This window comes from Setaria italica, chromosome VII, assembly GCF_000263155.2.
Source record: "Setaria italica strain Yugu1 chromosome VII, Setaria_italica_v2.0, whole genome shotgun sequence".
NCBI lineage: Eukaryota > Viridiplantae > Streptophyta > Magnoliopsida > Poales > Poaceae > Setaria > Setaria italica.
Window position 1 is genome coordinate 23,371,298 of NC_028456.1, and position 27,216 is coordinate 23,398,513.

The window sequence follows — 27,216 nt, forward strand, 5'->3', positions numbered from 1 at the left end:
GGGATACTTCTACTCGCGCTTGCGTACGGAACGGTCGCAAACACGCATAAACAAACGGTCAAAACCGGCCGGTGACAGGAAAAGGTGGCCATCGGCGACGATCCGTGGCAACGTCCAATAAAGCCTTGTGAATTGTGATATGATGACGGTCGTTGGTACTACGTCGGGAAGACATATGTTTCTTCAGCGGAATGGGTCGTGGATACTTCAATTCGTTTCGACCGTGTTCGGTTGGCGAAACCCGATTCGGCTTCGCACGGAAACATGTACACTTTCGCTTTGTTGCGTTTGCACTCTATATGTCGCAAATGCTCCATCTTGTTTTATAGTATTAGAGACCAAAAGCAGTGATAATCATGTTGTACAGAAAGCATAAGAGTGCTGAGGTCATCAGTTTACACACTTTAGTTTTTTGGTAGAACGCAAAACTCAAAAGCTACTCTAACAGCCTATCACAACTCTAATAAACAAGGCAATAGCCAAAAGAAGCATCTATATATCAATAGCCTATAGCTCTGTAACACGGGCAGTCCTGCTTGGATTTGGCGCTCTTCCTTGCTTAGGCCCTGTTTATATCAACTAGAGCTAGGATTGGCTGGGTGGAGGCAGCTAGCCGGATACTTATTAGCTATACATGCCAAGAGTTGGCCGAGAATTAGTTGAGTTGAGCTAAAATTAGCCGGATAATTTTAGCTGGGTGGATCCAAACAGTCCCTTAGTGCCCGTACACTCATGTATACTCATGTACTAACTTGATTTTAAGACAAATCAATACACATAGTTCCCCCATCTATATATATTTCGATATACAAATATATAAAGTTTTTGAAAATTTGATTGGAAGGATTTCCCAAAAAAAACACTTTACATTCTCATAACCAAAGAGTAACTTCGAACGATACCATTAAGCTAGCTACACCATTGAAAACGAAATCATTAATTGTCAATATATCAGTGTCCAACCAAAAGGAGCAGCAATCTATTAGCTCCATGACTATCATAATGTGCTGCAAGTTGCTAGCTCCAAGTCATGGGCAGCAATCTATTACGTAGCTCCCTATCGGAAAAAATAAATCAATGCAGACTTATCCTAATTTAAATCTTTTCACAAGGCTGATATAAGTGTATTCATTATCAAAAAATATTTTCCTAATACATAACATTTGCCATCCAAAATAATATATTTTTATACGTATTGCTAGTCAAAATGTCGCATTGAAGACCGATCCCAGGAAGTAGTCAAAGTGTTATTCTTGAAGGCACGCAAGCTGTCTACTATTGCTGAAGAAATACATCTCAAGGTACGTATTAACTACAGATTACAGAAAATAATTAGTTAACGGGGAACAATAATATATCAGCTTAATTATGTTGTGCCCCATACGTAAAACTTGCCAAATTAAACAGATAAATCGGCATGCAACAGTTCTGTGTGTCACAGCAGAATATACGGGGGTGGTAATAGATCACGGTCCTCGTGCCTCTTTCACAATCCAACTCAGCCCTATCTGTCCTATCTATTTTTAGTTTAAAATTATATAATATTATGGTATGATTTTTATTGAACCTGATTTTTAAATTTGTTAGGCTAAATTAGAGGATCCTTTACCACCCTGTATACGACACACCAGAATTACAAAAGTGCACATGCATGTAGCAATAGCAAAAGCTTCCTCGCTGACAACCAGGTGATGCACTTCAACAAGTGCAATAACCGCAGAGGAAAAAAAACCCTCTTGGTTGGTTATCTCTTTTTCGAAAGACCTCTTAGCTTGCTGGTTATCATCATATCATGCCCTGGACATGACGGCTACCGCACCTGCTTGCTTGCACGTTTCATGCTCAGCGGAGAGCTTTTCGGGGCATCCTCGATCGTCCTAGGATGTGAGGGCCGGGCGGCATCCACCGTACCGGTGCCGTAATCATGGCTAGCTCATCATCAGCGGGAACAGATGATGCTATCCTTGAACCTTAATCTACGCAAACTAAAGCTCATGAGCCTTTCAGCTGTTGGCAGACGGCGGATGTCCCTTGGAAAGGGAAATGGATCGAGGAGCATGCAGGACGGAGAAGAGCACAGGCTGGTGCGCGTGTGCTGGACCAGCACCAGACACCGGCATGCATGGCGACAGGCATGTAGACCAAGCAAACGAAAGCGCATAAGCTAGGTAGTTTAGATCAGGATAAAATTCGTCTTGAAAGGTATGTGCAGATGATGTGTAGTTCTTGACGGCTGATGCCAAGAGAGTGGAGGACGGCACCAACTGCGTGCTTTGATTTTGCTCTTACAGCGGGTTGGTGTGATTTTGAAAGGGACGCGACTGGATTTGATCCGATCCATCTATTTGCAAGTTGAGGAACGTACGTGGGAGTACAAAGTATCGACTCGTGTACGGGACAAAACAAATCTGCAATTCTGCGTGCGCGTCCCACACTCTATGGTACCCACCACACCCAGTGGATGTGCATGCATCCAGCGATCGCAAGTCGATTCATCTTTTTCCCTCGATTTTTTCCAGGCCCGTACATTACGTGGTGCAAGTGGCGCGATCGCACCGGGCCACCAATTTTGAGAGGTCACCCTAAGTAATAATTAGCTCATGTTACAATCCAGTCTTTTCTACATCAAGCTCAGTAGCTCACAGCAATCAAATCAAGCATTTATGAAAAAAGAGTATGTGGTCATGATGTCTCTCACCTTCCATCGACAACCACGGCATGAGGCTGACACGGATGAAGATGCAATCGGCATCTAGTAAAATTACGACTTAGTGCGAGCCCGCGAGGCATTAATGGTTACGGTAATTACATTATAAAGTATAACTGTATTTTTCTTATTTGCATCTTGGAAATACATAGGATCACCGGTTTTTATTTGCACCAGGGCCTTGTAAACTTAGTACGGGCCTGATCTTTCCCCGTGACTGAACAATTATCGTCGTTCGCCTTGCTGTCGTGATGAGCTCGACTATTTGCTGAGACAAAACGGATTCATGTTCTTTTATTTCTTTTAGAGCTCAGCTCCTGTTTGGCTGCTTGATAGATTTTGCCATGCGATAGCTTTTCAACAGCTTTTCTTACCACAGCTTTGGCGTAAGTAGATCATGTGCAAAAAGTCCTCAAACTGTTGCGGTGTGTGTATGCTGCTGCCGTTGCGTCCGTGTGGATCATCAAATCTGTTCCTGTGTGTGCTGTTGCTTCCTTCGTGTTTGTTTTTTAATTGTCATTTTTTTCTCTCGAAATCCTCTTCTCTATCCATTCAAGCTGGGCAAATTTCATCCTCCAACCCGTCTTCTTCAGTACAGCGCAGGACTGTCCACGATGCTTTTCGTGGGCGAGTGGAACAAAGAGAAATCTGCTGGGCCAATGTTCAATGGGCCTTATTCTCGTGTACAATTGGTGGGGTTACTGCCGGTCAGCCCACCTGATTATCTGGATGGAGTCGGGCTCGCTCGAAAAAAGGAAGAAGAAGAGTAATTCTAGACGGTGAAGTATGGACATCGATGGACATCGCATCGCCCTGCTCCGAGATCGTCATCTGAAGACTGGAGTTCAGTAGCTTCAGAATCTGGGGCTATGCTACAGCCTACAGCCACCATGTACATATTCTAGCTTAGGGCGTCTCCGCGACAGACCCAAGATAGACTTCGCCCTTGTTTACTTCCCACAAAACTCCCAACTTTGACACTATGCAAAAAGAAGATTCCCCATCACATCAAACTTGCGGTACATGCATGGAGTACTAAATGTAGACGAAATCAAAAACTAATTGCACAGTTTTGTTGTACTTTGCGAGACGAATCTTTTGAGCCTAATTAGTCAATATTTGGATAATAATTCACAAATACAAACGAAACGCTACAGTGTCGCATTTATGACAAAATGCCAATTTGGCACCTCCCAACTTCCCAAGTAAACAAGGGCTTCTTCACACCACACGTCATCCTGAGGCTGCCATCTGGCGCAGACACTTGTCTCCTGTGCGTCCCCCACTTGCCAGCCACCGCACAAACCCAAAACACCCTCGGCACACGTCAACCTGCCGCGAAAAGCGTGCCCTGCTGCGGCTGCGCATTCCACTTGGGACCTGGCCATCGTGCATCGCGTGCACCCCAAGCAAACGGATGCAGGACTGCAGGAGCGCACCATCACCATCCTCCTGGCCAGGGAACACGCTAGTCTATTCCGCCTACGCCGCGCGCCACGCAAAGAAGCATCCTACTGGCACGCCATGCGCCCACGCGCGCCGGGGCCGCGCCAGAGGCCGCCCGCCGGCCGGTTCAAAAGCCGCGGCGTGGGAAGCAAGCGCGAGGCGGCAACGGACAGGCCGGCACGCCGTCTCCCCCTGTTCTTCCCTTCGCGCCCCACGTACGCACGCGCGATCGACCTGCTTTCTTGCCAGCATGCGGCCGACGACGACGCAGCTGTGGCCGGTCGGGCTCCGCGCCCTGCGGCGCCGGTCCGTGGCGCTGGCCGCCGCGAACCTGGCGGCCGCGGGCGTCGGGGTCGCGGCCGCGGTGGCGGCGGGCGTGTGGGCGCGCTGCGGGACCAGGGAGAGGAGCGCGGTCGGGGCGGCGGCGGCGCTAGCCGTGGCGAGGATCGCGGCCATGGTCGGCATGGCGCGCGCGCAGGAGGTGACGGCTCTCGCCGTTGCCTCCGACGCGGACCGCGGCTGCGGCGACGGGCCGACGCAGGACTTCGCCAAGCGGGAGGCCAGGGTGGGTCTCGTGACGTACTGCTTTCTCTCTGGCTTTTCGAACTTTGGAGTTTTTTATATGAGAGAGTCGAGGCTCGCGTGGACTAGCTTGTGCATGCGCATGCGTACTTGCACATTACGTGCACACACACACACGAATATTTAAAAAGACTACCCTTTACGTGGACAGGGACCATCTAACAAATGCACCAACAAAATACCTTTGAATCGGTAATTTCAAGTCAAGTACGGGATTGTTGCTATCTACATGGACACGCAAATAGAAATTTTAATTTGCAGTTACTCCCTCCATCCCAAATTATTATTCATTTTGATTTTTCTAGATACATATCAAAAGGTATGTACGTAGAAAAGCCTAAACGAATAGTAATTTAGGACGGAGGGAGTAGAACCTTTTAATATGCAGATCAGAGGTACGGGTCGGGCAAAATGTGGACGAGATTTTGTGCTTTCCTCTGGTGAACGAAAACAATACTTTTTTATCAAATAATTTCGCTAAATTTAAATTTTGTTTGTGTTATGTTATATAAGTTACGTTAGAGAAGGCAATGTGAACCACTGCCAGCTTGTGGCATAAGCATAATATGTGGAAGGTTCGTTTACCACACGAGAGAGGTCGTAGTTTCAATTATTTCCTATGGTTCTATCTTGATTGATTCATGCGTATTTTTCCAACGTCTCTCTTAAGGCATTTTAGGGAGCAAATCATGTTGTGAATACTAAACCTGTATATTTATCATGATAAGTCTTTTTTTTAAAAAAAATAAATGGTCAAAATTTTAGAATCATCTAACCAATTTTTGGAACAAATTCCATGAAGTTCAAATTTGCTGGTTTCGGTCAACGATGAAAAAAACGAAAACAAAATTATCAGCGCCCACCTCGCGACCTTGGTGCGTAATGTTTAGATCATCACAACTAGTGGCTTGCGAATGTTGGAGGAGCCTACGAACTAGCAATGTCTTGTCTAGCAAAAATCAGAAGTTCTCGCTACTATGCACGTTGTGGTGTAAAAAATCCAATGATGCATTTTGTGGCAAAAGCTAATGCAACTTTTGTGTAAGCGCAATAATATGTAAGGGGATCCAAAGGGTCAAAGCTTATCAACACATGACTTTTGGTTGAGATCACCAGTTTCGGCAACCCACTTTGGAATTTCCAAACACACCAAACAATAGAAGATTGTGTGTGAGACCTCTACACATATAGAGTTTTTTGTCTTAAAACTTGAAAGTCCAATTACATGGTTGACTCTCGCAATGTCCACAAAAGGCACGTACAAGTAAGAGATTCTAGATTGTCAAGCGTGACAGTTTTGTTTCTTTCTCTAATTGGAACACAATATCAAATAAATGCACTACAAAACTTTGTTTATAGCGGATTTAATAAAAACTATTTTAATGTTATATGTGTTTGTATATTTTTTTTTATTATATTAAAGAAATTTTACTTAGGAAAATCAAGAAAGTTATCTTAGATATTTATTAGTAGTTGCTCGAAAGACCCATGGTCTAGAAGATATTATTACTCGCTTCGTTTTTATTTGTAAGACGTGCACACATATCAAGATTCAAACTTTACAACTTTTGACTAATAATTTAACTATCATTTTTGTTATTTTTATAATGTAAACTTTATATGGTTGGATTCGTAATCAAATATACTTTACAATGATCATAATTTTATAACCATAAATAATATAATATAAGATAAATAAATGATTAAAATGTAATTTGGAACACCGTGACAAGTTATAGTATGCCTTATAAACATAAGCGGAGAGAGTAGCGGTTAAACGGCCTATTTTCTGTGAAATTTTGTATGCATATTCGTCTGCTTGGGGTCCGTCCAAAAAAAATTAGCGGGGAACGACGGGAACCAGAAGTCATCTTTGCTTCGAATGAACGTCAGGTGGTCCTCATCTCACTCCCAACAACAATAGTCTCAGATCCACAAGAACGAATTCTGGAAGGAAACTTGAACCAGCTGCGAGCTGCCGCCTGCCAGTCAGCAACAGCTCAACCTCGGAAACATCCGACCGCATCGACCGCATCGACCCACCGCCCCCGTCCTCCCGGTTTCTATTTCCGTCTCCGTCCCCAACCACCCGCGCCCCCCGCTTTCCGTGGGCATGGCCGCCGCGCGGGCGCAACCACCTCCGCCGCGGCCGGATGCCTAGAAAGTCCCTCCTCCCCACCCGCGGGCCCACCGCCCCTCCCCCGCTCCTCCTCCTCCGCCGCCTCCTCCCCCGCCGCCGCGCGCCCTCCTCGCCCCCGCCACCGCCCGCCCGGCGGAGGACCGCCGCCATGGCCCCCCGCGCCGGCGACTCCGCCACGGCCGCGGCGGCGGCTGCGGCGGCGGCTGCCTCCTTCCGGGTCGGGATGGTGCGGGTGGTCTCCTTCCTCGTGGGCGGGCTCAACCTCGCGGTGCTGCTGCTCGGGCTCTACCTCATCGACGCCGTGCTCCCGCCGGGGTGCGGCGGAGGCCTCGCCATCGCCGCGGCGCCCGCGCTGGCCGGGGTCCGCGTGCTCACCATGATTGGCGCCGCGCGCGCGCAGCACGCCACTGCGGACGCCATAGCCAAGCGCCACCTCCACGAGGACGACGCCTCTGTCGCAGCTGATGCCGTAGCTCGCCACGAGATTAGGGTGAGAGCTCAACTTTCAGCCTCGGATAGATTGCTTTTGGTGGGAAAAACGGGGTTCGGGAAACGTGATTTAGCTTAGAAGTGTTGGTTTCACACAAGCTCATGTCCTAATATCTCGAGCTGCTGTTGTGAAATTTTTCTCGTTGATGTGAGCTTAATTTTCAGGTGATTTTCATGCAAATATGGTTTAAGTGATGTGGCTATAGCTTAAGTTGGAACTATAATATAGCACTTCTCTAGCATTGATAAATCAGTGAACATTGAGTTTGCGTCAATAGCCAGTGCCTAATATTGGGAGCTTAATATGATGCATATGGGAAAGTGAGCCTATGAGGTAGCATAAGTTGGTTTTACTGTGAGATCAAGGCAGGAAGCTTCTTCTGATCAAAGAATCTTTAGTTTGATGTGGTTTATGAGATATGACTGGAAACCTGATTTCACGTCTATAGGTCTATCGCTACCATTTACATTGATTTGGTTTTGTTGGTATAGCCGTATAGGCAAGGAGGTAGTTTCCTATCTAATTTCGAACCACTCCATTTTACCCCCTTCAAGTAAGTTGTTCATGGAGTCCAACTCCATCCCTGAGCTACGAAACACCTCGACTATCAAAAGTGTGTGGATAACCCTTCTTGTTGATTGTTGTGATGTCAATTGATATCATGTTTCCATCTATTGGAGTGTATTGTGCTGTTGCATTAACCATTTCTTTCTGCCAAAATATTCAAAACCGATGCTAACATGGCAGCACTCTGTTCAGAGTTCAAACACATTAAGGAATCCTTGAAGGAGTCCACATTCATGGTTGCATTGTTGCCAAGGTTACATATAGGAAGAGACAAAACAGAAGGGATGAAACAAATGAATGGAACAATGAAGTGATGGGATAATGATGAAACATAAACATTGTTTAAATGCAGCTATCACATTGCTACTTTCATCTTGCTGAACAGGTGAGGTATAAACGCTGGTTGTGGTGGACCAGATTTGGCATGGCAGTTGGTGCATTGCAGTTGATTGCGGCAATTTATCTCATGTTTGTCATTGTAAAAGATCTCTCAAAAGAAAGAAGATCCAAGTCCTGCTTCTTTGGTATGTTTGAATTGGTTTCCATTATTAATCATTTATTTCTTTGAATTTTGGACGTAACCTTTCACCTTTGACAATAAGTTCTTGTTTGCTGGTAGCTTATTGCCAAGTGAATTCACACATACACACCCAAAAAAAGGAAAACAAAAACTTGACAGCAATTTTTTCTTGAGGTTCCATGCGAAAATTTTCAAGTAAATGACACACAAACATGATAACTACTCTTTCCTTGACAGCTTTTGCCTCTAATAAATATACTGAAATATAGTCAATTAATACAATCTAGGAACAGCTTTTAGATTACGCATATTTCATTTCTACTTTATTTTTCCTTCTTTTTTTTGCTCTGTTAGTTCAATACATCTACTTGGGCATGAATAATTGATTTGCATGACTTGTAATCTAGGACAGGATGAAGCTGATCGGAACTCAGGGCGAGCACTTATTGCTTTATTTCTTGTCCTTTCCTGGGTTGTGGTCATCGTCCAATGCTTCACGGGTTCTGATATATTGAGGTGGCGATCGTTTTATGCGACACATGATATGGCCTGGAAAGCTCATTACAGGGAAGTGTTTGACCATGGAATTCGAGAAGCTTTGTGCTGCCTAGGACGTGCAAAATATCTGTAGGTCACGATACAATGATTTTTACACCCTGTAACTCCAGTATTAATATTATAGTTATTTGAACTGGAGGTTTTTTTTACTGATTTAGAACCGTACTGGAAGAAGACGAGGTTTATTCTGTTGCAAGACTTCTTGGTGATTTGGTCGCATATCGTGCTTCTGGGACAGGACATTTGGAGTTCTTAGCAGGTTAGATCTTTGACCCTGTGCTTTCATATCAAATTATCTCAGTGCTATATCTTTTTTTTAAAATTCATTTGACTCGCAACTAGTCCGCACAAGCATTCTGCACTTTGCTGCTGTGTAACTGGCGAAGCATGCATATAGCTATATTAGGACTTTATGTTCAACAGACATCAACAAGTAATTTTTATTAGTGACGAGTCACTTTTAAATTTCAACATACAAATCACATTACAGGATTCACCAGTGTGTGTTATATGTTTATTCTACCTCGAAAAAGAATACGAGAAGGACAATTCTACTCTTTTTTGCTTTCTATAATTTGAGTGTTTGACTCTTGCCTGCTAAATGCTAATACATGTTTGTGTTGCTAGCTCCTTTGCTTTTTATCCATAGATGATTGACTCGGACAAGACTGGAACTGTATTGTGTTCCTTTTCCTTCAGATGGGTTGCTTTAGCTAAAAAATCATTATGAATGTTGATAAAAGGGGGATTGGTGGTTGGCACCACATTTTGATATTAATTACATTTTGCAAGTGTAGTACTAGTCTATGTATCATCTTTTGGTTGAATTGTTGTTTGCTATTTGTGTATCTAGAGCATACTGAATATCTCTTTTATTGCACATGTCATAGGGCTCGCTCTATTGCAGAAGCATGGGAATTTGCCTGAATCACAGACCGACCTAATGGAGGCATCCCATGAGCTTATGCAAGAAGCTGCTTTCCTCCATCCATTTGCTGAAGCATGTTACACGGTTAGATACTGATACTATTGTGTTGGGACATGGTTTCTGCTCTTGTCAGCTTTTTTGTGATTGCAGTTGACGTGGTTTTAATGCAGGGACCACTTCTTGATTTTGGAAGAAATCCTATTCTGTTTCCCTGTGCATGGGTTTATAGACAAGGTGTGCTGACTCCATGGGCACGCGGAAGGTATCTCATAACCCCTAATGTTTCTACGGCATGTTGATTTTTAAAAAATTATGTTAATGGTTCTGACCTTTAGTCCAGTCCAACTTGGAGACTTGTTCTTTAAATTGGCCTTGTGAATTAAGCTAAACTTGAGTCTTATTCTGCTTAGTCTTCCTTGTGAAGTGAAATCTTGTTATGTTTCTATCTAAAACTTTGTCCTCATGATTTGTTGATCTGTATTAATTCTCTTATCAATTGCACTGGAGTAAAGTCCTTCCGTTGAGAAAAGGTAGAACACGCTATTAATATTTTGCTATATAACAGCTGCATATTAATCTTTGTGCAGGCGCCCTGCACTTGATGGTGATAATTGGTGGCGAGGCCATGCTGCAGCTTTCCTTAGATTTGTTAATATACCACCTAAAGCACTTCTGAGAGGGCGTGTTTGCCAGGTATACCATATTTTTAGTACAATCGGTTTATGAATGCAGATGTAAGTGAAATGATGATTATTTCAACCAGTTACATGTTTCACTCTAAAGTTCATTTAGCATGCCCTTTCATTTTTCTCTTCATCTAGATGATCCTTAATAACTGCTAGATTCTGCTTGTAACCTAATGATGGTTTTATATAAAATTATTTGATGAGTCACTTAAAGGAACATCATTCTTTAAGGGTCCATGAATATAAACAATCATTCTACCTTGAGCAGCCTGGAACCTGACTGTAGCATGGGCGATCCACTAAGTTCAACCCTTTTTTTGTTCACATTTTCCCTGCATTCCATTCGTTGAAGGCATTATGACACAATTTAACAAACAAAGTTGTTAGCGAGCATATACTTGTTGTCTTGTAAGTTGAGCAGCCTGGAACCTGACTGTAGCATGGGCGATCCATTAAGTTCAAACCTTTTTTTGTGCACATTTTCCCTGCGTTCTGTTTGTTGAAGGCATTGTGACATAATTTAACAAACCAAAGTTGGTAGCGAGCATATACTTGTTGTCTTATAAAACATTGAGCTTGTAATGACCCATTTTACTTAACTATGCAGAGCAAGCGTGAAGCTGCTTACTTTGTTGTGGTCCTCCATGACAAAAGAACTGTTGTCATCGGGGTTCGTGGAACAGAGACACCGGAGGATCTCATAACTGATGGATTATGTAGAGAATGTGCTTTTACTATGGAAGATTTGGATGGACTGATAAAGTAATTCCCTCTTAGTTCTGTATCTTATGTTCTTACCTTTTCTCCCTTGTGTGGTTGAAATTAATAGTTCTTAATAGTAACACCTGTGCTCAGTTCTTTGGTATATATGTATAACCCTGTGGTTTTGTCATGTCAATTTTCCATTTATTTTATTCCTTTGGGACATAGAGCCGATAACATTAATATATGAATTTTCAGAAAATGATAGTTTAATCATATATATTTTTTTATGTTGACTCTCAAAGCTCTTTTCTTTGAACATATTTCATTTTTTATTTTTCGTACTTATTAGATAAGCTTATTTTTACCATCATACCAGCTTCCTTAATAGAACCTTGTCCAAGGAAAGTTGTTTTGCACAAAGAACTTGGATATTGTAGGGCTTCTTAAATCAATAAGTCAGAGTCTATGTGGTGAATATGAGTACTAGAGCATATCATTTTTCCTACAGCATGTTTTTTCCCTCAAACATGTAGGAGAGCTGCGTGTCATTTCATTAAAAAGAAAGAGTAACCAAATCCAACATTGCCCCACTCACCACATTATAGAACAAATAAGCCACAATCAGGGAAAAAGAAAAATGACCTGAACAGGTATTAGGAAGCACTCCCTAGGCTGTAGAGGTACCGGAGATCCTTAGCTGCGGTGTTGCACCACAGTATGTTTTAATTGATTGACTGATAAAAGAATGATGCTTAACCAATTACGTGACAAGGGGGGACCAAATCAACAATTTTCTAGACGATAGAGACCAATTCATGGAATAAGACTCTATTTTTTATGGTCTTTGTTATCAAATGTTGTGTGATTTCTTGTGCTAATCAACAACTTTTGGTTTTTATACTATGCTCTGTTTGTTCAGTAGTGAAAAGTTACCTGCAACTACAAGAGAGAGAGTTATTTCAACATTTCCACATTATGGGCATGGTGGAATTGTAGAGTCTGCCAGGGAGCTTTTCATGCAACTAAACGAATGCACAGGAGGTTTGATTTTTAACGCCAACCATTATTGCAAAGATTAGAAGATTAGGTGCAAATACATTAATTAATTTCATTGATTTTATATGCATGGTGACTAATTTGGTTTCTCTCTTATCACAATGGAAACCCAGAAAACACATCATCTGGAAGAATAGGATTCCTTTCCACGCTGCTGGGGGAGGGCAGTGAGTGTCATGGATATAAAGTTCGTCTTGTTGGGCATTCTTTAGGAGGTGCTGTTGCTACAGTCCTAGGAATGATGGTAAAGTTGCTGAGCTTTCAGTTTTATTTCGAGCCTTTTCTTTGTTAGTCATAGTATTTATACAACCTCTATTAAACTTATTTGCTCATTTGACTTTCCCCCTAAATTTGGGCACGTTGTTGTAACATTTGGCCTAATTAGCTAGATATGTAGCGCGAGCCTTTCATTATTGTATGTGTATTAGGAATACTTTTCGGTTTGGGTTGGTTGCACTATAGTGTCAAAGCAATAAAACTCTGAGTGGACCACTCCGTTTGATATATTTATGTCGTTTGAGTGGAAACTTGTGTCTTTTTTGTTCTCTCATATGAGTATATGACTAAACACAATTTTGTATCGCAAACTACTATATATGTTATATTCTATCAGCTTGAACTGCAAATTGGTACCATTTCAGCTCATGTGTTCATGCATTATGTTTTCTTTAAATGTATTTGCCTTCTCTGTTTCATTGCATGTGATTCCTGATCAGTTTTTAACTTTGTTGTTGACCAGCTCTTTGGCAAATACCCAGACGTGCATGTATATGCATATGGACCACTTCCTTGTGTGGACTTTGTAATAGCGGAGGCATGTTCACATTTTGTCACTACGTACGAGTAAACTGAGATCTTTCACTATTATCTATGGAACTTCAATTTTGATGGTGCTGCTCTCTTATCAAGGTTCTCTAACTTCTGAGATGACTAAATATACTATGTTTCTTTGCAGCATTATTTGCAATGATGAATTTTCCTCTCGCCTTTCAATCAATTCAATCCTCCGGCTACGATCTGCTGCAATAAGTGCTCTTTCAGATAACTCACCAGCTGATACTGCAATGATACAAAAACTCGCTCGAAGAATTTTGCATGTGAACAGGTACCATGATAATGGAACTCATGGTCCTGGTGATGACATAATTGAGGGCTATTCTGATCGTACAAGAGCGGCAGGTAGGCATATGTTTGTGTCGAACTCTCTTTTACCTTCTCGTTATGCAGTCTTAAATTTGTCTGGAGTCTGGATTTTGCAAAGATCATCCAACTTTTCTGCAATCATCTTTAACGGCTCCTTTTTGCTTTACAGGGACAGCAATACCTAGTGAAAGACCAATTTCTCATCAAGATCCATTATGCAATAGTGAGCCAGGACTCCAAAATATGCAAAATGGCTTTGTTGGGTGTAGTGGATCCAATGCATCTACAGATGAGCATCTGAGCTATGAAGGCCTAAATAATGACCATGATGTCCAAATAATTCCAATTGATGGGCCTGATTCTGGTTTCAAGGAGCATCCGGCATCTTACAGAGAAATACCAGTGGAGCCTCCTGAAATGTTTCTTCCGGGCTTAATTGTTCATATAGTGAGGCAAAGAAGAGGCCTCTTTCCTCTTTGGCAATGCTGGAACATTCAGCAAACTGAACCACCATACAAAGCTGTTTTAGCGAAAAGGGAGAACTTCAAGGATATAGTGGTTACTCCTTCCATGTTTACGGATCACTTACCATGGAGGTAATATTCAACTTTATTTTTACTAAATAAACTAGCACACATGGTGCAATGTGTTTAATAAACTCCATGAACCTGTAATATTCTGTAGGAAGTGCTTGTAATCCCTTCAGAGAATAGAACCGTACACATGCATATCCAATCCTAATTTTGACTTGTCCAGTGTCAATGTACATCAGTTCCTCCAGTGCTGTGGTTATAGCACATCAAGCCATTGCACTTTCATTTCTAGGGCGCATTTTTGTAACTTGAACAACTAGGGATCTTTGCCACATATTTGCCTTATAGTCTTGTACCGCACATGCCTTAGCTGATTGCAAGGCAGCAAACTCCAGTTGCTAGGCATTTTTTCACTGATTTCATCATCTGCAGTTATGCTGACAGCCTATGCCTATGTGATTTCAGGTGCCACCTTGCTATGCAGAAAATTCTTGAAGCACAAACGCCTAAGATATCCAAGAATTCTGGTTCACCCATACAACATTTGGTATGACCAAGACAAAACTGTTAACCCATGTACAGCAGAATGCGGTGGAGACAGAAATTAAGAATTATCACATTAGTAACATGTTTTAATCCACGGAGGTGTATTTCAGGCATCTATATGTTTAAGATGCAGGATACAGGAGATATCTGTGACAGGTCCAGCATTGTGACGAGCATATTGACAGTTAGAGGTGAATGCCGAGAGGCAGGCACAGGTGACAGGATACTGAAATCTGATCTCTGTCGGAATGGAAATCTGGTTACTCCATGTACAACAATATCTAATCTGTCCACTCACCCTGGCAATGACCTGCGCGTGTACATTGATTTCGGACGCAACCGCCAGCCAGAATACACATCCCTGTTAGGCTGTTAGCCCCGGTTTGTTTCCTCCATTCATTGTTCTGCAGCTGTGTCTGCTTGTACATACCCATTTTTTTTATTCATGCCAAGTTGACATGATGTACATAATTCGCACACCAGAATTAGCTAGACTGACTGACTGACAAGTGACGGTCATGATGTGATTGTCCACCAAAGCTGAGTACTGAATGCAAGTTATGACTTACTCATATGCTAACTGAATGCCCGCCCGAAGTAACTGAATGTTCTCATATGCTCTCATATGCTAACAGTTATGACACCAGTAAGTTGCTATACGTTCTGGCATGGTTCCTGAATGAATGCCAGGGCAACCGCTGTATATTGCTCATTAGAGTATCATCTTCTGTTTCCCTCGTACATTGAACGCCAAATCTGACCGAAATTAAGGTTGCAGTGTCTTTTGTCTACGTGTACTGATGATGAAGACCATTCCCTTCTTTCACCTGACCGTAACCGCAGTGGTTAGGCTGCTAGCCTCGTCATGAATACCTGCCGGTGCGTACGTGCCTGCATAAAGTTTTACACCTAACTACGCAATCCGATTCGTGAAACCAGGGGGGGCAATTGTGGCCGGAGTGTGGCCTGTCTCGCCTTGCTTGAAGGAACAAACCTGCCTGGAACATGGGAGCGTGCGGCGATCCCTCCTCTCTAGTAAATGCGTCGCGCCAATGACAGCGCACCGGGCACTGCAAACCAACGGAATGGCGCACCTCAGCATCTTCTCCGGAATAATGGGTACTTCCGCATTGATGATCCCCAGCTGGACACTGCCGGTACAAGTGGGTAAAACATCCCCGTGGGCCGTGGCCCGTGCGTTTGGTTACGCGTACAGGACCACAGGATCAACGGAGTAGGAGTATGATCCGACTGAACTCTTACCACTTCTGCAGCTCCTGCTGCGCGGAAGAGGACTCCCAAATCCTTATCTCTGTCACCCCATGCGAGTGCGATATCCCCCCTGTGGTCGGCTCATCTGTCGGCACAGCACAGGAAATGGTCGCTCACGCCGCTGGCGTCGTTGCCGACCGGTGACGCGACGCCGGGCGGAGGAGACCGGTTGGGCAAAGGAACGCGCGCGCGCGCGCGCACGGGAAGGGCGTGTGCCCCAGGGGCAGGGGCGCGCGCGTCGTGGACTCGTGGTCGTGGGCGTAGGGTACGCTTGCTTTCCGTGAGCCAACCGGATCCTCCAGCATCTGGGGTCTCATCAGTCTTCACCTCTCACGGAATGCGCGAGGACCACTGCCCCGCGAATCGCAAAGCTGCAAAGGCGACGGAGACGGAGACACGGGGAGCGGAGGCTGTTGCTCTCGCCAATTAACACCTCCAAAGTTGGAGGGGCGTCCGCGCGCGGCAATCAATGGAACAGGATCGGAGCAACACCCCCAGCATTCCCCCGGCCGCTGGGTGGTGCCTGTATCTATGGATTAATTTTTAATTTAGATGACATCGGATATTTGTATATCAATTAGAAGGACTAAGTGTAAACTAGTTATAAAACTAATTGCATAAGTCGTGACTAATTCGCGAGAAGCCTAATTAATCCATGATTAGCACATATTTACTGTAGCATCACATGGTCAAATTAGGTTTAATATATTCGTCTTGCGAATTAGCCTTCATTTATGCAATTGGTTTTGTAATTAACCTATATTTAATACTTTTAATTAGTATCTAAATATTTAATGTGACAGGGACTAAGTCTCAAGAATCAAGCAGGCCTAATCATGATACCGTATTTGGCACCGGCCAGTTGACACGACCACGTAACGTTCGCCGGTGACCCGACGGCAAGGTGGCGTGTGACCTGACGGCAAGGTGGCATGCTTTTAGGGAGTGTTTGGTTTCACGGAGTGCCTATCACATCAAATGTTTAGATATTAATTAGGAGTATTAAATATAGACTAATTACAAAACTAATTGCACAGACGGAGCTAATTCGCGAGACGAATCTATTAAGCCTAATTAATTCATGATTAGCACATATTTACTGTACCATCACATTATCAAATCTTGATCTAATTTGGTTTAATAGATTCGTCTCGCGAATTAACCTCCATCTATGCAATTGATTTTATACTTAGCTCATATTCGATGTGACAGAGGGGGTAGCCGTGAAGATCTCTGACTCCGAGCAGTCCCTCTCGTGCATGGAGCAGAGGGGCCGAGGTGGCTCGGTCGCCTGCGCCCAACTGGAGCCTCACAGTCACAGGTCGCTTTCCTGGCCACTGTGTCCCAGATCGATCTGACTGGCGACGACGCCCAGTGGTCACCAGGGCAGCAACGAACTTTGCAGTTGCAGGCACCTCGATCGATCGTGTCCTCTTTTTATTTTTCGCTTTATTACGTTCGGTTTTTATCAGCTGTCACGAGCTCCCCACGTCGTTGTGGGGGGGAAAAAGCTAACGGCGACCTTCCGATCACCTTTTGCTTTCTGCTAGCAGTCTAGCACTCTGTTCCGTGCACTTCGAGAGGTGATTCCCCGGATACATCCAGGGCTCAGACGCCTACGAACCATCTCTTTCTCAGACCAAACCTAGGGCAACAAAGATCAAACCGAAATCCGCGGCTTACGAAATTCTGCGCAACTATAGTAGTGGATGTCTTTATAGCGCGTATCATCAGGGCATCGTTACCGTAGAAAAGTTGCGAAGAGTTTTCCAAACGATTCTCCCTTTCACAAAGAATCTTCAAACCCATCCACTATACTACTACTCTACTAGTAGTAGAGCAAAAGGACATCCAATGCATCAGCCATCAGGTAGTGGTTCGACTATTGGGCCATGGGAAACGGAACGGAATGGCTGGCTTTTCTCGTAAGCGCAATACAGCGAAAGCAATGCGGAAATCGTGGGCGAAAGCGCGCATAAAGATGACGCCAAGCGAGGCTTTAGATCGCCGCTACTAGCAGAGAGAAAAAAAATGTAGAATATATACCTTGTTCATTTAGCCACTGATGACTAAAGTTGGCACTTCTCCACTTATGAGAATGAACATAATTTGACCATCCAGAAAAGGTGCCGAGTTCAGCAATATCGTAAAGAGAAAGGCCTTGCGTTTGGACCCTATCTCACCTTATTGAATAAAAAAGAAGACGACGATCCACTGATTTCTAATCAAGTCCTGATGATATCCAAGTCCATCGTGAGTTAGCTCCTAAACAACTTTTAGTTGTGCTCTCTCGTTCCTTGTGGGGAAGGACATGCGTATAGTTCACTGACCATACAAATTCAGAACTGGCCATCTGAATGACAAGGTAGACCAAACACATCTTGGAACTTCGCGTGACTGTCGACGTGGAACGTTCGTTGGTTTTCCTTTTAGCTGAAGCATCAAGTTTTCAGCAGATGAGTCATACTTACTCCCCTGTAGCGGCGGATCAACGAACAGCGCCCGCCCACCAACCAACCCACGTCGCCGCCGCCGCAGCTTTTGCCCGTGCTTTGGCCTCGGCGGCCATCTCTGACGCGCGGCGCCGGCAGCGAATAGCGCAGGCGCAGCGCAGGGCCCCTTTTACTTTTCAGATGATACAGGCACGGGTCTTTCTGTAGGGTTGTGCATTGACCTTTCCCCTTTGACTCGTCAAGCGAAGCAAGCCGATGGGCGCACGGTTCGTGTAGGAGCCACGAGCGTGGATGGAAGTGAAAGCGTAGGTGAAACTGAAACAGAAGGAATGCGTCTACGATTTTACGGCCTGAACTGCTTGCGCCTGCGTTGCCCCCAGAGCCCTAATTGCTGAGACTAACGTGTGGACATGTCCTTGACGAGGGAAAGGACGTAGGATGAACAAAAAGAGAGCGGAACTCGTAGCAAAACTGAAAAGATGAAAAGAAACAAGTCTGACGAAGATCGTTCCCGCTGGCATAAGAAAACAACTGGCATGGAGAAATACCTTGGGTGCACAAGTCAAGCCACATTTCCTGTTTGCCTGGCGTGAAGCCCATCCCGTCTCGAGCTGGCGAAAGCACGAGTTACCGACCTAAAGCTAGCGCCCGTACCCGCCGCAAGGCCGTGCCATGCTGTGCCAATCCGCCAATCCACCCGCGCGCGCCCTCCTCCAGTGCTCCTCTCATCCCACCGGCCAACAACCCGGACCGCGACCGCTCCCCAACCCAACCGCCTCCCCCTCGGCCCTCACGGACCCGCGGTTGGAGCCCCGGCCACCGTGGCCGCGCTCAGGCCGCCACGGAACCCGTCGTTTCCCACGTCATTTTCTCGGGGTTCGCGAGGCCTCTCCCAGGCTCCCAGCACACGACACGAGATCCATCGGCCTCCCCCGCCACGGTTGGAAAGCTCTCTCGTCTTAAACCGGGTCATCTTTCCTGATGCGAACGCGATCGATGTGCCGAGACGATGACGACGACAGGTGGTCTTTGATTTTGCGGACAACGATGTGAGGCTTGGACAATGATCTGTGAAGCTGGGGAGAAGGAAGGGGGGTTGAGCAGGACGTGTGCGCGCCGGCACCACTGATCGTTATTAGCGCGTACTGCTACGACCCCCCAGTGCCGAATTGCAGTACTGTACGAATGAAATTAGGGGCCGTCCGGGGGCCAATCAGCGCTGCCAGTTTGACATCTGGTTCAAGTTTGAAGAAGGGCTCGTGCGAGCGACTGGCTTTTGGCCCTGTTTGGCTACCGTCCCGGGAAGAAGCGCGTGTCAAATAAGCTGCATTAATATGGAAAAAACACTTCTTCGAGAAACGGGTCTAGTCCAATTTCTGTGTGTTTATTACAAATGGGAGCTGTGGGGAGAAGTGTGGCCAGGAGAATCTGTAAAAAAAGTGCGCCGTTTGGCTATTAGTTTCAGGTTATTTTGGTCGCAAATAAGATTTAAGCTGTTCCAAACAAGACCTTCGGCTGATGCTCCTAACGGCTGTGAGATTAGGGGCATATTTGAATGTGCTATTACTAAGAGCATCTCCAGCAGATTGCTCATATATACCCTTGATATCAAAACCTACCATTTAGGATATTTTAGAGACGGAGAGGACTTCAACAGACTACCAATTCATTTCCTAATACCAAAATCTTTTTGACTCTCCACACCTCTCCTAGTAGTTGCAATTGGCGTGCCAGACATCTCCACTCGCCCGACGCCGCTGCTCCGCCAGCCGTGCGCCGCTGGTCCACCCCCAGTGCGGCGGCGGCTGCACCGGGCACCCTGGCTCCACCCCGCGCTTGCGACCCAGCATCCGACGGCGCCCCAGCTCCACCCCGCGCCGACGACCAAGCGTCGGCTGCCCCTGCCTCCAGCTGCGCCAGCAGCTAGGCGGCCACGCCCCGCCTCGCTCGCGCCGGCACACCCTTGCCTCGCCTCGCGGTCGGCGCGGGGGTCAATCGAGCGCCGCCATCGTGCAGGGGCAATTTGGCGTGGAGCGGCAGATTGAGAGGAGAGACGGGAGGGGAGGTGCAGTAGCATGAGGATAAGAGGGCGGGGGAGAAAAAAATGAAAATTAAAATCTCTGACGTGTGGGTCCTATGTGTTGGGGAGGTACTGGGCATTGATTTTTAGTCTGCTACGGCGGTGGTCACTAAAAATGCAAAAAGTAATTATTGGAGAGGGAAAGAAAATATTTTGGTAGTGGGATATGAGCAATATGCTGGAGATGCTCTAAAGTTTAGCAAGTGCTAAAGTTTAGCACTTCCACCTATTAGCACTCCCGTTTGGAGATATGGCTAATGGATAGAGTTAAAGTTCATGAAATATCACTTTTGCCCCTTTATCTACTCACCTCCCCCTTTCTCTCTCTCCCCTTTTTATCTTTTCATAAGCTATTAGCACCCATTAGCTCCTCCTTACTAGCTAATGCTTTTTGCACTTTTCGGATTGGCTAAAGTTTAACCCTTCCATTGGTTCTCCAGTCACCTGTTAGCACTCGGATCAAACAGGCCGGCATGGCCAACTGCTCCAATCGAGTTGCGCATAAAAGCAGTCCCTGTACGGGGCGTTTTAAAAATGGAGAGGAGACTCAGCTTGTGCAACATGTGGGCTGTGACACTTCGAGAGGGGTACGTGCTCGTATCTTAATTCAGTTTGTTATATGAGATTCTCCACGTGCATATCGGGACACTGTGGCCCTGAGATCGACAAGTTCCTGCCCGGATCCTGACTCGACTCGAGGGAGCTCCCTTTGGCAGGGGGCGTGAATAAGCCAGCGACTCAGCCTTGGGGGACGTTTCTGACGGGGGCGTTGTGGAATTCACAAGAAAAACACGAAGCATCTGCTCAATTTCAAAGCAAACAGAAAACCAGCCATCATCTCGTCGTTTCTCCTGTTGGCTCCTGCTATTGAATCCTCATATTCCGTTTCCCCTAATATAATCAGCATGCATGTTTATCAAGGATGAGGGGCATTATGCTCGAGCCATTAGCGGATTGTCAAGTGGAATCAGATGCTACATTCCGTGGACCCACCGGAGGGTGAATGACTGAATGACCATGTTGCCAGCCCTGCGATCACAACTTCTAGAAAACCATGCGAGTGCAACAGAATCTCCCTTCGAGAAAAAGAAATCCGGCGCAGGCCGTAGCAGGGACGAGGACGATTGCCCGTACCGAGCCGCGCAGTCGGAGGCAGAGACCCGACCGAATCCACTTGATTTTCCCCTCATTTCCTGCACCCTTTTTCTGAAAACCCGGCACGCGAGACGATACGCCGCGACCCAAACGCAGACAAAGTTCTGCCCCCGGACGTTTCGAAACTCCCACAAAAAGGAAAACCACCCGCACTCGTGGCTGAGCCGGTGCGCGCTCGGCGCTTCGTCCCCAAGGAAGCGCGGACGCCGAGGCGCCCCCGTATAAATCCCCCGCTCCCAACTTGTGTTCCATCGAATCCTCGAATCGAATCGCGACCAAATCCCCCGCCCCCACGCTCCCCTTCCCTACCCTCATCACCCCGCGCGCACGCACCAACCCCCCCACTCGCGTCCGTCCTCACACTCCATCCGCCGCCCCACAACCGATCCCCCTCGCGGGCGCAATGACCGCCGTCGCGGCGGCGGCGCCGCCGCCGCGGCAGCTGAGCCTGGAGGACCTCAAGGCGGTGTCCGTGCTGGGGCGCGGCGCCAAGGGCGTCGTGTTCCACGTCGTGCCCGCCCCGGGGGAGCCGGAGGGCGAGGCGGCCATGGCGCTCAAGGCGGTCTCGCGGGAGGCCGCGCGGCACAAGAAGGCGGCGAGCGGGGACGGGGACGGCCACCGCCGGATCTGGTTCGAGCGGGACGTGCTCCTCGCGCTGCGCCACCCGCTGCTCCCCTCGCTCCGAGGCGTCCTCGCCACCGACGCCGTCGTCGGCTTCGCCATCGACCGCTGCGGCGGCGGCGACCTCAACTCACTCCGCCGGCGCCAGACCGAGAAGATGTTCTCCGACTCCGTCATCCGGTACGTCCCGAGTACCTGATGAAACCATGCGTCGGTCGCCGAGCGCCGCGTCTCGCGCGCGCCCGCACGAGTTGTCTGACAATTTGGTCGCTAATTTTTGCGCGGATTGTTATTGAATCGCAGGTTCTACGCGGCGGAGCTGGTGTTGGCGCTCGAATACCTGCACAGCCTCGGTATCGTGTACCGGGACCTCAAGCCGGAGAACGTCCTCATCCAGGACAGCGGCCACATCATGCTCGTCGACTTCGACCTCTCCACGCGGCTCCCGGCGCCGCCGCAGGAGCCGGACGCCCCGGCCGCGAGTCCCAAACCGGCGCCTCCGGTCGCCGCGCCGTCGCCGAGCCGCGGGAAGCCGAAGAAACCCGCGGGCGCGGCCCTGTGCTTCCCGTTCCGCACTGGCGGCTCCTCGAAGCATGCCGTCCCGGCCGCGGACTCGCCGTCGCCGCCGTCCACCTCGCGGACGGCCTCCTCGTCGTCCTCGTCATCGACGGCGACCACGGCTTCCTCCGCTGCCTCCGCCGGCGCGCGGACACCCGCGAAGTCGAACTCGTTCGTGGGGACGGAGGACTACGTGGCGCCGGAGATCATCGCCGGGCGCGGCCACGACTTCGTCGTGGACTGGTGGGGCCTAGGCGTGGTGCTCTACGAGATGCTCTACGGGCATACGCCGTTCCGGGGGCAGAACCGCAAGGAGACCTTCTACCGCGTCCTCACCAAGCAGCCGGAGCTCGTCGGCGAGCAGACGCCGCTGCGGGACCTCATCGCCCGCCTCCTCGAGAAGGACCCCGAGAAGCGCATCGGCGCGCGCGGCGTCAAGGCCCACCCCTTCTTCCGGGGCGTCGACTGGGACCGCATCCTCCACGTGGCGCGCCCGCCGTTCATCCCGACCCTGCCGCAGGACGAGGACGGCGACGAGGCGCTCGACGTCGAGAAGGTCGTGCGCGAGGTGTTCGCGTCCAATGACCCCGAGGCCGCAAAGGCGGGCGAGGGCGAGAAGGCCTCGCCGGAGGCGGACGGGGGCAGCGGCGGCGGCGATGGCGTGGGGAGGAGAGATCCATCAAAAGATGGTGATTTCTCCGTGTTTTTCTGAGCTTATATAATTTTAAGTTTAAAAAGTTAATTACCGCTAGTAGTTATATTTGTTGATTTTTGAGTTCCTTTTTCTTAAGGACTTGTAGTATGAAAATGATGGGATTTAGCGGATGAGATTAGGAGTGAATACGGCGCAGTGGCCGGTGGAGTACATAAATTAAAGAGGTGCTCCTGTTCAATGGGGTATAGGCACTATAGTTTTCTTTCTTTCGTTTTATTTTCTCCTTTTATTTGCTTCTTTGTTGGATATACTTTGCTTCGTACATAACGAATAATAAGAGCAGAATTAGCTCATTGAATGTAAACTATCACCGAATAATAAGAGCAGAAAAGGCATTTCGATTATCTTGTTAACAACGATGCTTCTTCCCAAAGCATGTAATTCTCACATACATTTTCTTTTCTAAAGCGATTGCAATTCTTCTCGTTATGATGGAAGCATGGAACCGTTGAATCGGGAGCAGTTTCCTGTTTCCATCTCTACTAGAATCCCATCATTTCCTGCTGGATTCCTATGAAGTTCTGCTGACAAATCCACGCAGTCAAGTTCCAAACTCAGGCAATGGCCATTGCCAGCTTGCCACGCAGAGTCGTTGATCCAGAATTCAGAGGCAGAGTCAGGCAGAGGCTTCAATAACTGTAGAGTACAGATGAACCTGCTGTCCGCCTAGAATGGGCGAATGGCGAGAGCAGTCACCAGGCACCACCAGCTCAGCACAGACAGTACACGTTTCATTTCATTTCATTTCGGAGCACTCGAATTTACTGCAACCACACATGAGGGGTGCTCATGCTGCAGCTATCTGGTGGAGTAGCATGTTCGCGCAGTAATTGGGCTGGCTCTGTACCCATCGGCACGCGGTTGTTCGTGTCAGCCATCATGTTGCACCGCCCCTACGATACCTCGCAGGCACTAAAAATTGCAATGCGCCTGGGAGGAAAATTGCAGTGCGCACGCCCAATGCAAATGCAAGATGGTTGGAGTTTGGATCACGCCGAATTGAAAGTCCTCTGAACCGTCAAGGCTCAGATGCCGAAACTGGGAAACCCAAACAGCACCCACCCGGGGTCTCGTGCTTTATCCAGTCCTTAAACGGTGGTGTCAAGACGAAAGAGAGCAAATGCAGCCGGCCACCTGCTCCTTAACCCGGAGTGGTAGCACGGCGGGGGCAGCAGAGCTCTACCTCCACTCTACGCCATGGAGACTACGAGAGTGGCGTGATGCCCTTGAATGGAATCGGATCGCACGAATATAAATCTTCGTCCCGAGGCCACCAACTATTCCTTCCCCGTCGTCTCGCGCTCGTCCCACGACCTGCGCGTGTGCGTCGTCATGGAGTGCGTTGCGTTATCCCGTGCTGACGTGCTGTGGTGGCTGGCTCGTGGCTCCTCCCCGAATCGATTCGGCACCCCCCTGCTCGCGCGGGCGGCTTTGCTCCCTGCCACGGATTCGGAAAAAGGTGGCAGGCAGACCTCTGCGCGGACGCCTGCGTGCACGGCAGGGTTTGTTGCTCTCCTGGTGGCCTCCTGGAGTCCTGGGGCCTGCAATAATATATGGCTCTCGATTCATACTTGCTTAAGCGGATTTAGCGATGCCAGTTAAGACTAGGGGTAGTACTTAATTCTGAATTTCGCTCTCCAGATGATATTTGGACCCGCATGTTAACAACAGAGCAGCAGCCAGCAGGGCCAGGTTGAATGAGACGTGTCTACGTACGTTGCAGGGGAAGAGACGTTTTTGTACGCTTCAGCTTTTTTTCGCCGTTTTCGCCGACCACCCTGCACCAACTCCGGAACGCAGCATCTCGGCTGGATCCGTCCCCCGACGTCAGACGGGCTCGTCCGTTACCGGGCCGCCGAGACGGAGGACACCGCTCCTGACATCACCGATGCCGCGCGCCAAGATGCCGGTGCCGCGCCCCGCGCTACCGTCCAAGGCAACCGTGATTCCGCCCGCTCCCGTGCACGACTGCACGTCCGCGTGCGGACGAACGGTGGAGTGGACCGCCGCGACCGCGAGCGAGTCCAGCGCGGCGGCAGAGTATCGCTTTGTGTTTTGGCATGGATGACCGCAGCCCATCCAACAACGGCTCTGCTCATGGTCGTGGTTGTGCGTACGTGTACGTAGTAGCTGAGCGTATCCCGTTCTCGTGAAGGCACGAGGAAAAGCCATGATGATTTCCCAGGACTTGCCACGGACTTGGTCGTGCTCGTGCATGTGAATCATGTGGCGCCCGTGTCCCGTACGGACGAGTGCTAATATTTTTCTCCACGCTAATTAAACCGCTACTAGTCCACCAACCCGTGCTCCCGCACGGGCTAATGTTTTTAGAAGCTATTGTATTTAAAAATTATTTAGAAATTAAACTCCTAGCTAATAATCAAAATTGTTTACCTAGTGCTCTCTTATTTTTCAATATTTCAACATAATACTTATATAGATATGTACCTATCTTTGTCCAGTTGTGATTGGTTTTTAATTAATAATTACTCAATGCACTTTTTCATCCATATTCATATTTTTTCCATTTTGTATGACACCTCCAATCCTCCATACATTATGTTTAGCATACAAATCAATATTTTTCATCGATTCCTCACATACATATATAAATGGTCTAAATGGTGGCACTCATCATGTGTATATACTTTAACTTAGTATTCTTATATTAACAATGACATAAATAGGTAATTTAAAATCATATATTAATTTACTTTTTGATATTTCTGTATGATGCACATGAACATAATTAGATTATGATTTAGGTGTTTACTTTAGGTTATTTTTAATAACGACATACGTGGATAACATAGATAAAATTTTAGAATGACATTTTAAGTTATACTTTATAATGATGTGTATTAGTAAATTGGATGAAGGTTATGGAGTTACTTTAGATTATTTTTTATAATAGCTAAGCTTGGTAATTGAAATATAGGTTTAGAGCTCGTTTTTGAATATTTTCACAATAATAGTGGTGGGTAACTTTTTAGAAAATATAATAGTGTTTGACATTTTTATTTTTTATTAGAATTTGTCTCTTTTTTCCAGCTTGTCTCGTGGGAACTAACACGGAGGCAACCCGTGCTCCCGCACGGGCTAATATTTTTAAATATATTGTATTTAAAAATTATTTAGAAATTAAACTCCTAGCTAATAATCAAAATTGTTTAATTACTACTCTCTTATTTTTCAATACTTGAAGATAATATATGTCATCGCTAGGACTATATGTTTTTCTTGATTAAGTTAGGTTATTATTTTAGGGGGATGTAATATTATCTCGATAGATGGCTACATGGATTAAAAATTATGGTTTGCCGGTGAATGAATAAAATGTTGTATTGGAAGACTTATTCATTGTGTGAATGTTGAGACGATCCAAGGTGTCTACCTATCGACAGCCCACAGGAACTTGTCACATTTAAAATAGAAAGAAAGCAGGGTGCTAGGAACTTGTCGCATTTAAAATAGAAATAAAGCAGGGTGCTGTACAGTTGTGTTTTCTACTTTTCCCCATTCATCAGATCACGGATAGGCATAGGTGAAGATATCAGCGGATGGTGCAGGTGTGCTCTGTGTTATCTCGCCTAGCATTTGTCGTATGATTCACTAATCACCCGTCCTGATTGCCTACGGTCGGCTCCTCGTAGCGGTCGCTGGCACTCGTGCGGATCTGAAAAGTCAGGTTTTGGAGAGTTGCTGCTGTAGCCGTCGTTCTTATGGATTTCCGATTCATCCTCAAGGATTCGCTT

General features: G+C 46.8%; 2 protein-coding genes across 2 annotated transcripts; both read left to right on the forward strand.

The window, feature by feature from the left end:
* Nucleotides 1-4,403: 4,403 nt before the first annotated feature.
* On the forward strand, nt 4,404-15,187 carry LOC101754025. The gene is made up of 15 exons (XM_022828530.1): nt 4,404-4,732; nt 6,660-7,365; nt 8,318-8,456; nt 8,860-9,079; nt 9,169-9,269; nt 9,901-10,022; nt 10,109-10,200; nt 10,526-10,631; nt 11,232-11,386; nt 12,249-12,370; nt 12,499-12,629; nt 13,125-13,222; nt 13,341-13,564; nt 13,698-14,124; nt 14,527-15,187. The coding sequence occupies exons 1-15, from the start codon at nt 4,404-4,406 to the stop codon at nt 14,612-14,614; spliced, it is 3,060 nt and encodes a 1,019-aa protein (XP_022684265.1). The 3' UTR covers nt 14,615-15,187.
* A 6,544-nt stretch (nt 15,188-21,731) lies between these two features.
* Nucleotides 21,732-23,814, forward strand: LOC101776287 (serine/threonine-protein kinase OXI1). The gene is made up of 2 exons (XM_004975965.3): nt 21,732-22,368; nt 22,492-23,814. Exons 1-2 carry the CDS (start codon nt 21,971-21,973, stop codon nt 23,456-23,458), a joined length of 1,365 nt encoding a protein of 454 aa, XP_004976022.1. The 5' UTR covers nt 21,732-21,970; the 3' UTR covers nt 23,459-23,814.
* The last annotated feature ends 3,402 nt before the right edge of the window (nt 23,815-27,216 follow it).

Bases quoted from the DNA above. Each gene is read 5' to 3' on its own strand.
- LOC101776287 (XM_004975965.3), top strand. From the start codon at position 21,971: ATGACCGCCGTCGCGGCGGCGGCGCCGCCGCCGCGGCAGCTGAGCCTG. The intron at 22,369-22,491 runs GTACGTCCCGAG...ATTGAATCGCAG, and splicing joins TTCTCCGACTCCGTCATCCG to GTTCTACGCGGCGGAGCTGG.
- LOC101754025 (XM_022828530.1), top strand. From the start codon at position 4,404: ATGCGGCCGACGACGACGCAGCTGTGGCCGGTCGGGCTCCGCGCCCTG. The intron at 12,371-12,498 runs GTTTGATTTTTA...ATGGAAACCCAG, and splicing joins ACTAAACGAATGCACAGGAG to AAAACACATCATCTGGAAGA. The intron at 13,223-13,340 runs GTACGAGTAAAC...GTTTCTTTGCAG, and splicing joins TGTTCACATTTTGTCACTAC to CATTATTTGCAATGATGAAT.